The 13,515-nt window shown below is 35.1% G+C and overlaps 1 protein-coding gene across 2 annotated transcripts in view; it reads right to left on the bottom strand.

Moving 5' to 3' along the window:
• Positions 1–13,515, bottom strand: part of LOC105256162 (protein madd-4) — a 190,475-nt gene that overhangs the window by 53,555 nt on the left and 123,405 nt on the right. For both annotated transcript variants that reach the window (XM_011265865.3, XM_011265867.3), the window contains exons 3-4: positions 5,750–5,814; positions 3,537–3,636 (exon numbers count right to left, since the gene is read on the bottom strand). In XM_011265865.3, the coding sequence (XP_011264167.1) occupies positions 3,537–3,636; positions 5,750–5,814 (165 nt within the window). The remainder of the gene's footprint in view (positions 1–3,536; positions 3,637–5,749; positions 5,815–13,515) is intronic.

Below are 13,515 nucleotides of genomic sequence, written 5' to 3'. Positions count from 1 at the left end.
TTTCATTATATAGGCTGACAATATAGCCTACTGCGGTTCTAACCGCAGTTGTAATACATACACAGTAGTACCCTCGCATGCGCGTTGCCCAGGAATGTAAATTAGCAAAGTTCAGTCCACCGCTGTCGGGAGAGGATAATAAAACATTTTGGTCCGGCTAAACGAAAAGATATTACGTATTACGTATGCGGAGTACATAACGCGAAAAAGCGAGGATGAGAGGGTATCGGGCAAAGCGTCTCGCTGAAATTGACGGCGCGGCCTTTATAAACGGTCGTCGATATTTTTGTGTCATGCATGGAAAAAAGAGAAGGGGGGAGATCAAAAACGCAAGATGAACATAGTTCGAATGCGCACTTTCTCGCGCGGAGAAAGCGAGGGCGGACATCCTCCCGCGGGTGGAATGTCACGTCGTCGCGACAAAGGCATTTCTCTCCATCTGGGACCCGACGGTGCTTTGCGCACTTTTACGATTTTACGGGAACCCGGGATACACGATCCCACGAGAGATCCGTGCCGAGCGAGTCGGTTAACGACGTCAATTTAGGTCGAGCGTCGTCGCGTTAATGCGACAAGCGTGTTAATCGAGACGAAAAATGGCGAGCGTTGGTATCGTTTACATCCGATGCATCACGACTTGCAAACTTGAAAAGTATTTTGAAAAGTATTTTCTTACGAAAAATTTTACGTCTTATCTACCTATTAGATTCATGACAATAAAATAGAGTAGCTCCAACGACACGAAATTTAATAATAGATTGCAATGATTTCTTTTTAGCGAAAAAAAAATTAAAAATTAAAAAATAAAAATTAAAAAAAATAAAAATTAAAAAAAATTAAAAATTAAAAAATAAAAAATTATAAAAATTAATTTATAAAAATTAAATATTTGCGAGTATGTCGATTCATATTTTTACCCCTTGCTGCACCAAAAAAAAAAGTGATTTTAATGTACATATTATCAGACCGAACATTGTAGCAATTGATTGATATGTGACGTGTCATGCATGGAATTGTAGTTTCGTCAAATACACTCGCACGGGAAGAAGCATCGTGCCATCACGTCACGATCACATACAGAATGAAGCCGATCGTACCATCTCTATCTATCGATTTTAACGTCAGTCGATCGATGTGTGATTTATTCGAAATTTCGAATAATGAAAGACATTCGTTACGTGACATTCATTAGATTAACATGTATCAGATAATACGACAATTTTTTCCCCTTTTTATTTTGTTAATTTAAATCAAGATAGATAAAACAATTTATCCCGACAGCCAAGTATCAAATAATTATATAGATCAATATTTGTATAGAAACACCGAACGCACACACTCGTGTGTTAAATATGTTTTTAATAGACGTTCCAACACGCAAACACAATCGATTTGCGCGATTCAGAGCACAAAATTACTTTATCGTGATTAATATCTCTCTTGATTCGGGTTAACTATGCGCGATTTTCTGACTTACATATATCCAATCTACTCTCGATTACGCCACTGTTATGATTCATTCTAGCTAAGGGAGAGAAAATCAGATCGATCGATATCGATCCAACGTGCACACAAGATACCGCACTGAGAAAAATCGTTTGAACCAACAAGACGTATATGATTGAAGGCATTTTGGTTAAATCAAACTGGAATTTCTAGTTATCATAATAAGACTCGATTTTTTATAACTAGAACGTTTAATAGATTTTACTATAAGGATTTTATTGGTATTTTCTGGTTGGATCTATAAAATTTCTTGTTATATTAATTTCTTTGCTTGCCTCTTAACTTAACTCGTATTCAATATTTGCCATGAAATGTATATAAAGAATTAGTATTAACATTAAATCCAAAGTATATTTTTTTCTCTTACGAGCAGTAGTGCCAGAAAGAGGACGCTAGCTCTCTGATTGTGTGTGTTTGAGCTGCATCCTCTTCTTGCATCACTGTTTAGCAATTTCGAACAAACTGAATTTAAAATAATTTATTCAATAATCTGGATTGAATTTATCCAATAATCTTGTTGGAATTTAGAATATTAAACAGACTTTTAAGATTAGGTGGAAAAAATTTTAAGCGACTTGGTGCTGGCAAGTTTAGTATTATTAATCAGAAAATTTGGTGAATTTAACAGGAAGAAATTAATCAGATTCATCTGGTAATTCCTACAAGAATTCTGGTTCGTCTATTTTCCAACAGACATACTGGTTGAATCGACCAGAATTCTAATTAATGCAAACAGATCTTTTTCTCAGTGCGAGGACGTCAAGGATAAACTATCCAATGCGTATAGCTGCATTTACATCCTCAAATTTGCCCTAGATACGAATATGGGTCGGGTCAGCTGCAGCATCCCCGACGTCCCGTAGGGGGTAACCCCGGACAAATGCAGAGCGTGCGTATTGGTCGTAGCCACGGCCCAGAACGTGCTTATTCACGAGAGAGGAACGCTGTCGGCTGTTATACACCAATATCGAATTCATCATGTATATCCAATTCATGTCCCCGTTGGCACAATATTGATGCGGAGACCGGGATGGAAAGGGGTGGAAGGGCAATGGCTCGCGAGCGCATTAAAATATTTAAGAACGATTTGCGACAATAAATGTCATTTAATTCGTAATCGACGCGATCCATTTGCATCAACGATATTTTATGCGCGCTCCGCTCGCGCAATGAGCGTAAAATAGCAATGTCACTGTTAAACGCATCGCGATTAAACGCTTGATTAATATACGAGAACGGTTAAAGTGATGATTTTAAATGCGCTTAGATATATGTATATTTTAATGTGTATACACGCGCGATTACATTACTTTTATCGGAGAGGCGCGATTATTTTAAATTGCAGAGAAAGTTAGTTGCCTTGTACTCTACATTGGATACGTATATATAAAGAATATGTGAATGAAAAGTGACTAGAATGCGTCTTTATATATTTGCATAACGGAAAATCAATCGTAATTTACCACATCGAGAACTACTTTGTAAGTCGCTTCACTTTGAATATATTGAGGTTAACGCGAAACGTTGCTCTTCTTATACATATCGCAATTTTTTAAATATTTTTTGTAAAGTTGAAAAACGATTCTGTTTTTATGAGACATTATTAGCTACCTTCGATAGTCATTTTCAATAACTTAACTTCGTTTTTAGCACCGTCCTCCGTGATAGTAATTGCGTAAATGCATATGATGTTGGATAGATTGCGATATTATTTTGTTCTTTTTTTACTATGATAAAGCGCTCTAATTAGGCTAAAATTAAAATCGTTTTAACAGGACGGTTTCTATCGAATTTCTGCGCGTTAACATTTATTACAACTACAACTTCTCTACTTCAACCTACTTTATATTTTAAAAATTTCAATTAGACACTTATTATGTCAATAAATTTAATCACAAGTGGAGTAATAAGATTTATTGTACTGAAAATACGAGAAACGAAACGATGAGAAAATTATTTTAGAGGATATTTTCCATATTTGCAAGGTGATGACAAATGTTTAAGTTAAATTAACATTTGAAAACACTCACCTCAGGATTGCAGATTTTATATTTGATCATCCAGGGTCTGTTTTTGCACGGTTTACGTCTGCATCGACGCTGCTGGCGTGAGATTCCACCACCGCACGTCCTGAAAGACGAGGAGAGACTTATTTATATCGGCGAATTAAATATAACGACTGTGAATTATTTTTGAATGCACTTTGACCGCGTGTCTTTCCCAGGCATGGTTACTCGATAAACTTTTCATAATCAAGTCGCGCTAAAATCGTCAAGAGTTTAATTACGTTTCATCGCCACGTGCTAGCGCGACGCATAGTTAATTAATTCAATTCACTACTTCACGCTAATTCCACGAGCGATCTTTATTCGCTAGAAATTGCATTACCTCCACGAATATAAGTTAGTTCTGCTCCGAGATTGCCGCAAAACATATTTGCTACTAAAATGAAAGTGTCACTTGTGTCATAAAGTGTTCTTGTTAACTATAACAATTAATGTTATAGTTATAGACGTATTAAACGTCTCGAAGTCTTTTGTTCAAACAGTTTCAAAAATACTTTAATTAGAGCTTAGTTCGCGAGAAATTTCGATTGCAGTTATTTTAAACAACCGTTCCAGTAATACGTAAAAAATCGAGAAGACGATTCGTAGATATTCTTTGAAATTATTTAGCACGATGTCTTCTAACACTGTGTGCAAATATAGTTACAATTCATGAAAGACGTATGTCAAAGTAATGAAAATCGCGCTGGGAAATTTTTAGAAGCGACTTGACACGGGAAATAGAGCAGCAAAGCTAATGGAAAACAATCGTTAAATATCGAGCGCAAATTAACCGAGCACTCTCAATTTGGCGGAACGAAAATAGTGAAAATATCAATGATTAGGAAGCAAGTTCGTATATTCCAGCTTACGTACATAGAGTCCTTTGTTTGTGCGTAAAAATGAATCAGTGGATCATTTACAGCGCGATACAGTAGGCATCATTATTGAATGCTTTGCCGATTGTGCGTATATGTAAATCGATCATGACTTGGCTCCAATTTTAGAAAAGTTGATATCGATTGCATTATTCTATACGAAGAGTAATTATCTACTTTGAACAATGCGTAAACAATTAGTTAATTGAAATAATGATACATGGCACGTACGCGTACGTACATATGTACCATATACTGATTAATCTCAATTACGAAGCTTTGTAATTACGTAAATAAATTACGCGAAACAGTTGAAATTTTTAAACCGCTCATAAATAATGCATCAAGCACAATATGCAATAGCTTATATCACCTATTATTTAGCATTATTAACTTTATAATACTAATTAAATTACCTAAAGGCTGTGTATTTATTGCGATAATAAGCTATTATGGGCGATATATTATCATTTTCTCAATAATAAATAAAATAAAATCGCTGGATAATCACGTTAATTACGGCATCGTATATAATCGCATTATCACTTCATACTTGTAATTAGCGATATCGCAGATTGTAATAGAGACGAAGATATGTGCAGGTGGTGTACAAACATCAATAAGTAGAACGCTGTAGATCACACAATAAGCTTTCCCGGCCAAGTGCAGTTCGCAAGTTGTAAGTGCCATAAATTGCTACGTCTCGCAGTTCCAGCCACTTCTGTATAACTGAAAAACGAGCGGGGTGAGAGTCGAGAACAAACTTATTGCCGGTGGTGGCCACCAAAATGAGTTCCGGAACGCTTAACATTCCGGCTGCGTTACCAGCAGGAGACTCAATATTAGAAACCGTACGAAACACTGGCGATGAGAAATCGCGGGGATTGGATCATGTCTTGCATGCGAAAGGCCGACCACAGTTATGGAAGCCCTTTTAGTCGCGCTGTTACCAAACAATATGTGGCGCGACCCGGATGTAACATTCTCTGTATAGCAGAGTTTGTTTTCGAATACGATCTCTCTTGATCGAGAAAAATAAAAATTTTCATTTCGCACAGATGAAGATACACATACCTAAGAAATATATTAGATAATAGAATGAGATGTCTTGAAAGCGAATCTCTCTCTCTCTCTCTCATGCTTAAAATTAAAATCTTATTAAATTAAAACAAATACAATTTTGCGCAATCTCGTGAGTTCAATTGCAGACATTTTTGAAAGACATTTTATACGACTGTAAATTACGATGATAAAAATAAGATTTCTCAGGACACTATAAAAATTGAGAAAATTCAAACAATCTGTTTATGGAAAACTTACCTCGTACATGGGGACCACTTCGACCATGGTGACCAGGGTGAGGTTTCTCCTCCCCAGCCAGCGCTCTGAAAAATAAAACAAAAATGTTAAATTATGATTTAACATTTATAAATAATTTATATATTTAATTAAATAATTAATAATTTAATTTAACATATTTATAGGTAAAGAATATATTAAATTAAAATATGTCCTTATATAATTTTTATCGCGAACATTTCGTATAAAGATACGACGTTTACTTCTCAAGTATCACTTAAAACGAATTATACATCGAGTCTTATGTTAGTCATTAGTGTACTCATTTTTGCGCTATCTCGATTGCCTTGCGATGACATACGTTCAATGCGCATCTAAAACGATCTTCCTCTGTAATGACGTTTTGTCTGCGAGACATTATTCCGCGGGCTCCACTCGTTTCCCAACGCGCCATTACCCTCATTACAAACTCCTGTCCCCTGTTGTCGAGACTTTTATTTCGCTCATAAATGTGTCATTCGAGCCGACTACCAGCAGTAATCGGCATCGGTAATGGTTTTCTAGAGAAACGTAAAATTCGCTTCAGACGCCATGACGCCTCTGCATCGATCGTCTCATTCTGACCAATAAGTTTGCGAATAAGCGTGATAGAAATTTGACCAGTCCCGCATCCGTTGGTCGAAATTCTCGACACGTCTCCGTGTCTAAAGCAGATTTTGAAAATTCACTTTCGCCATGCGGAGCCGTCGTGGCGAATTCATGTTCTGATATTTTATGGTAAACGCTCGATGGTAAACGTGCGCCAATTTCGGCCTATCTAAGGAATCACGAAGCAACGTAAATAATAATAAATGAAAAGACGTGATTTTATTCATATGCGATGTTATAAATATATCTTTTGCTTCGTCATTTTTACTAGAATTTTTATGAACATATTTTAAAAATATATTCATAAAAATTTAGTAGTAGAAATTTATATATACGATATGCAAAAGTTTTTTTATGTATTAAAAAAAGATAATTTCACCCTTTTAAAATATATTCATAAAAATTCCTTTCTGTCAATATGTTTAAATAATTCACATTTTTCAATTTTCTCCTCATTTGATTGCCGCCTCATGTGCGAGATATCGATTCGTCATAAACAGATAAAAATTTTCAAATTAAAATTGCATTTTTATAGCTGTCTTTAAGGTATCTTCTTTTGAAATGGCAAACGATATGAACAGAGATTTCCCTTTCGATCGATTTCACCCCGACTGCGCTCATTTCTTATCCAGAGTTTCGGATAATGACTCGTTGTATTGGTTTTTCCATTGAAAAAAGGATAACGTTAGAGAGAGCAATTAATCCTTTTTATCCGAGAATTCGTCCATTCTCTCTCGCAACGTACCAAGCTCTTGTTACATACATCACATACAGGGGGAACGAGAGAGCATTTCGATGTGTTACGTTAACGGCTACCGGCACTTTTCATGAACTCTGGCTGTGAAATTTATTTCCAAGGTGCTTCTTCCTGTTTCATCCTATGTTTCACCTTTCTTCCACTGTTTTTTTCATTGCACCCACGCTTCACATTTACTCGCGCACGCTTTTCAACGCTAGAATGTTGAATTATAGAAGACCGAAACGATAGATAGGAAAAGCGGGGATACCAAGGAAAGACTATATGAAAGGCAAAAGAGCGCAAAATGACAATTCAAAGAGAGATAGATGGATATAGATTTAAAAAAATGAAAGAAAGAGAGATGGCAACGAGGGAAGCATAAAATCATTTTGACAGAAAGAGGCGGAAAGCTTTTAACGTGATTTCGCCGTTGGTTGTTTTATTCTGTATTTTGTCCGATGAATAATGTCGGCGAATCGAACGAGCTATAATCGTCATAGGAAATTATTGGCGCATCGATCTCGCAAAAGCTGCGGCCAGTTTGTTGCAGTACTGCCGCTCACACGAATCATTTTCAAAATGCATCTCGTCGGTTATTATTCCGTTTATCTCTTTTGGTTCGCAAAAATTGCCGGCAATTTTCATCCATGACTAAACAATCGCGTGTATATGATCAAACTCCACCAGTAACAGTACAAAATTATTTCCTTCTATATTGTTTTTTTCCCTTAAAAGATCATGAGTGTATTTTGCGACAAGTTACAAAATATGTCTTAAAGATTAATCGATTTCTGGATCGACTGGATATTTAATGCAAGTACAAAATTATAAAAAAATAATAAAAGATAAATGAAAAAAATAAATAATAAAAAATAAGAGAAAAATAAAAAAGAATTGCGAGAAAAATAGGAGATAAGATTTTAAAATAAAAAATATATAATAAAATAAAATAACTAGAGAGAGAAAGGGAGAAATGAAAAAATATAATAGATCGAAATATTTTCACATACAGTTCCATAAATTTTAATATATAAATAATAATATCTATGTAAAAGTGAAGAAATGATAACGTATATTTTTAGCATTATCTTCAAAAAATGTCTTTTCAAAAACATTTTTTCTAGTTGCAATAATACATTAATTCTTATTCTACACATAAAATATATATTCGTCATAATTTTAATATTTCTCTTTTAGTAAATATTTTTAAAGATATCTTAAAAAATTCAATAAAGTTTTCAATCAAGTCGTTCTTTTTCATTTTCGTATAAAATATTCTCTCTCTCTCTCCCTCTTTCTTCCTTTTATTGAAGTATTTAACTTTCTAACTTTTAAAAATATATTGCAGAAAAAATAATCATGCTCTGAGATTATTAAAAACTACTTCAATAATGCAGCTTAATCTCAATTAAATAATAATAATAGATAAACAGAAAGACGGAATGTATTTAATTTAAGATAATGAAGTAACAAGTTCGCAGAGTATATTACAATCTATGTATAGACTGCCATTTTTAAACTGATTTTCTTTCTACTGAAATTTTTATTCGTGAAAAAATCTCCACGAAACGAGAGAGCAAAAATAAAACAAGAATTCTTGTATCGTAATGGTACAAGTATAAAGTGTTATATATAAAATATATCAGTTGGTATAAATCGTCAAAGGCATCTTATGGGAGTTTCAGCAAGCTATTAAATTCAAATGGGAGTTTAAATGATCATTCCGATTCATACGATATCCTCGCATCACTTGGAATTATGATCTCGCATGAATTAGTCTCGCAGAGGGGAGAGGGGAGCCAGTGATAGGCGATCTCTCATTCCGCAATGCGGGCTTTCGCCGTGCCCTATATAGGCATGACACTGGCCCAGCCGCTGTACCATTCTAATTTGGCACTTTTATACTCCCCTGGGAGAGTCGATCGTCGGCAGGATAAATCTCGTTCAGAGACCAGGCTTTTATATACGGTCACGTCCACAAAGGACGTTCTTTCCATAATTCCATTCGAACTGGCGCGGCGATTACAGGCGCAGCAAAATATGTAAATTGAGCGTGAAAGCGAAATGAATGCGACGAATGAAAATGTTAATGTCCATTATATAATTCTTAAATGTGATACAGAAGATAAAAGTACAATAACAAAGATAATAATAAATCAAGTAATCAATTAAAAATAAGATCATTAAAATGTCATCTTAAACATGTGTTTTGAAATATAAATTTTATACAATATTGTTGAAAGATAAAATTCATCATTTTTGAAGAATTAAAATCCCAACCTTTTGTATTCTTGGCCTATTCTTATTCTAATCGCTAGGGGAATAAATCTCGACTGAGATCGTAAATACAGTGCATCTACTCAACGCCTTTTCCAGTTACATAAACATATTACACCCGGCTATGTAAATGCACATGTTCGTATGTACATTGGAAGGAAACAGGGGAAGGCAAAGAAAATCAAATGGTACGACGAAGAAAGAGAGAGAAAGAGAGAGAAAGAGAGACGATAAGAGAGACGGAGAACCCGCTCGAGAGAGAGAAAGAGAGAGAGTAACAGGCTCACTATTCCCAATTCCCACCCAATCTAAAATCAATCTTAGTTCGTACTCTTAGACGAACTGGAAGTGAGATTCTAAAGGGATCGGCGAGACGAAGAGGATATAGGGGTGAGAAGAGACGGTGGAGGGGATGGACCGATCACTTTTAAGCAGCGTTGTGCAAGTCTGCATTATTCAAACTCTACGGTCGAACTAGGCAGCTTCGCGAGCACCCTCCAAGGAACACCCTTCTGTCTTTCCCCAACGCCCAACCCTTCGTTTCCACGTTTCACCTTCTCTGTCGGCATTTCATCCATTTTCGTCCCGGTGATCCACGATGTTGCATCTTCACGCCCTGATTTTTTTTTCAACCGCAGCAGCGCCATTTTCTCACATCGACTATCTCGACCTCGATATTTTGCACCTGCAGCGATCATTCGTTCAAGTTTTATTCGCTTTTTAATTCGTAATTTTAATTTGTCTTCGATCGATTATATTTCTCGCTCTTTTTTTCGCAAAATTTAACTAATGTAATTTTATATTAAACGTGACACAAAAATTATCCCTTTTTTATATCAAGAGAAAATTGTGTAGAAATAAAAAAGACTCAAATATCTTATTAAAATTTTTGCCAAGATCTCACGAAACTCATTTGTAAATGAATCTGAGAAAATACGCAATAAATTGTTCGAAATTATTCAATATGATCAAAGAAGATGTGTAAATATATGCAAGAAATAATAAAATATTACTTTTCCTCGAGTTTATTTTTTACGATCGAAAAAGCTTTTAAGAGAGAGAGAGTGCCAATTTATTTTAAAATGTAAAATAAAAGTAATATCAAGAGGTGTTATTTTTCGTTAAGGTTCTGTTTTGACAAGTTCTTTTATTAATTTGTTGTTTTCTCGAAATTGAAGATATCTCTTCGCGGAGAGACTTTTTCGATAGTTTTTTATATTTTCTTTTTTTCTTGCTTCTTTAGTCATTTCCCAATGGTATCTGATTTATGCTGCTGCCGAAGTCAATACCCGCCGTCAATATTCGTAGAATCCCCTGATAAAGGGGACGCTCTTTTCCTTTTACCCCTTACGGATTCAAGAAGATATTCTGAGATCTCGGTTCGGCGCTTTTGATTTTCTCAGGATACAACCCTTCGATATCGGTCACCTTTCATGTCGCTCGCAGCTAGCGTACTTGCAGTTTTCCCGCTGCAATTTCTACAGCTCTGCCGGAGCCGAGGCTCTTGATTTTCTCAATTTTGGACGCTACATAAACACCTCCGGAAACAACTGTAAACAGTCGTAAACTCTGGCTGCGCTGTACGAGTTTCTGTTCCGCGTAATCCTCGCGCTTACTTGCCCCGGTCTCTTAATTTCCCTCGCCTTGAGCACAACGCAAACAAGACCGCACATATAAACTCGCTCATACGCGGAGAGCATCGCATAATGAATGCCTCGTTGCCTTCCGCGTCTATCATTTTATGCGAGGTGTTGGAGTGCATCGAGCTCGTTGTACCTTGCGCAATTGACGGTCGCTCGTGACGTTGCTACGCTAGAGAACGAGAACATTTAAGTGCGTACTCTCATCTGATGCACCCTGCCAAGACAAGGGCATAGTTTAGCGAATTAAATTTGACTTTGTATATATTAGTAACATATGTTTTACATAAAATTTTTTGGTTTCTCCAGATAATATTCACGCAATTCTCTTTATAAAGCAAAAATTCAATTATGCACTACCTTGTATAAGAAAATATAATAATAATTTGTAAGAGAGAATATTATATTTTTTTAAATTTTTTATAAAATGTGTAAAAGAGATAAAAGCATTTATATTGCATGTAAAAATGTATACTTTATGGATTAATTCATTATAAAATATACAATATCAAGTAATTCTTAAGATATAACAGTTATTACCTCTTCTCAGTTATAGTCTAAAAAATAGGAAATATAAATTTTTAATATTATTTATATAATTTTTATAAGAAAACTGAGAGATAGAAGAGTAGAAAAATCATTTCACTACTGTTTATGGTCTTTTACAATTTAATATAGTTTATAATGTATTAAAATAATTTATTTGTTCGAGAAAAATTAATCTATATTTATTTTGTTTGCATGTAGATGCAATAAAGTAAGAAGAGATTTAGGAAATAACTGTCACTAATGTTAAAAACAGTGGCTTAAATCGTAGACTTAGTTATCATTATATCACTTCGTAATACAAAGTTTGATAACCAACGTCATTTTTAAAATACGAATTATGTTTTCAGGATAAATCGATTCGCACGTCAATCTAAAACTACTTTTGGCGGATATTTATAGCGACAAATTATGATACATTGAATCATATTCCAAAGTTTATATGTTAATGTTATGAGTTGCCATGAAGACGTACAGATTAAAGGAAAAAAGAAGTGGTAAAAAAAGGAGCGCGTAATAGGCTTAGAAAGACTGATGTCTTAAGTGGGATAAGAAGTAAGCCGTCGAAATAAATCTCGTGGAGTCTTATTTTTTTCGGAACCAAGGTATGAGTGTCAGTGAAACGAAAGATCCTTCGCGACATATGCGTAATATACCATGGCGAAACTAATAAATCTCTTTCTTGCGCAATAAAAATATAATGCGAAGTATATAACTCGTTTCTTAAAAGAATAGAAATATTTAATAACAAAATAATAGAATAATAGAATAATAGAATAACAGAATAGTAAATACTTTATTCATAATGTGAGAATCTATCTACGTTTCAAAATGAGAAAAGCAACATGACAAATAAAAAAAAAATTTCATAATAAAAATGTCTAAAAAAATTTCATAATGATATTAAAAAAAATTTTCCGATGTTGATCAAATGAAAATAACAGAAACTTCTTAGCATCATGTTCATATACGTGCATTCAAAAAATTATAAAAATGATAGAAATTTCTAAGATAATATAATAATATAAGATTCAGTTTTAAAATTTATTTCGTACCACAAATCGTAATTAATAATTAATTTTTTACTGAATCTTTTTTTTTCTTTATATAAAATATATGTTCTTTTTTTCAATATTACATTAACATCAAAAATTGCTTTTATCATTTTAATGATAAATAAACCCCGCTTGATGGCTATTTATCAAGCCACCAGAGCATTTCGAGTTCGATTTTTCTTATCGATTCGATGGAGAAAATTATTGAATAGTGTGTTAATAATTATATTATATTTTTCATCATCTCAATGTTCTTTTGGCTAACTAAAGTATTCCCTGATAATACTCGTCGAGTGTTTTCTTTTTCCGTGGCAACAAGGGACAATTGGAGAATGCAGACTGAACGATCGGACTTTTAAGCAGATTCCTCACTTTACGCCTGCATTATTCAATCGCCTCTCTCCGCCTCCGTGCCTCGGTCCGTGCTTTCGTTCCCGTCACATTCAGTCCCGGGATTCCATTCTCGCGTGCAGGTGTCAATTTGTCTCCTCTCTCGCTCCCCTTATGCGTCCTCTCGCTTCGTTCCAGCCTTTCCTTCTCACCCTCTTTCTCTCTTGCATCCCCGGGCCACCAAAACGCTTCTCTCGGATGCCGAGGGGGTAAAACATTAGACTCCCAAATTATTGAAAGCAACAGCGGAGGACAGTTTCTCTCCATCGCGCGCCGCCTCGATCGCTCTCCTTCTCCATCTGCTTTTGTCCCCTCTGGAATTTAGCACCCCTCTGCCCCATCAATTTACCTTTCTCATTGTTAATAGAAGCTCCAGGATCACTTTGACCGAGTCTCAGATACGCATCTTAGTGGTACCTTCGCGACGCGTCACCAAAAGCATTCTCAATAATCGTCTTCCCTCGTTGTTTTCGGAAAGGTTTCGATTGAGAA

Source organism: Camponotus floridanus, unplaced genomic scaffold, assembly GCF_003227725.1.
Source record: "Camponotus floridanus strain SB8 unplaced genomic scaffold, Cflo_v7.5 scaffold87, whole genome shotgun sequence".
NCBI classification, from domain to species: Eukaryota; Metazoa; Arthropoda; class Insecta; order Hymenoptera; family Formicidae; genus Camponotus; species Camponotus floridanus.
Note: the sequence above shows the minus strand (reverse complement) of the source record. Positions and strands in the feature narration are given on the sequence as shown.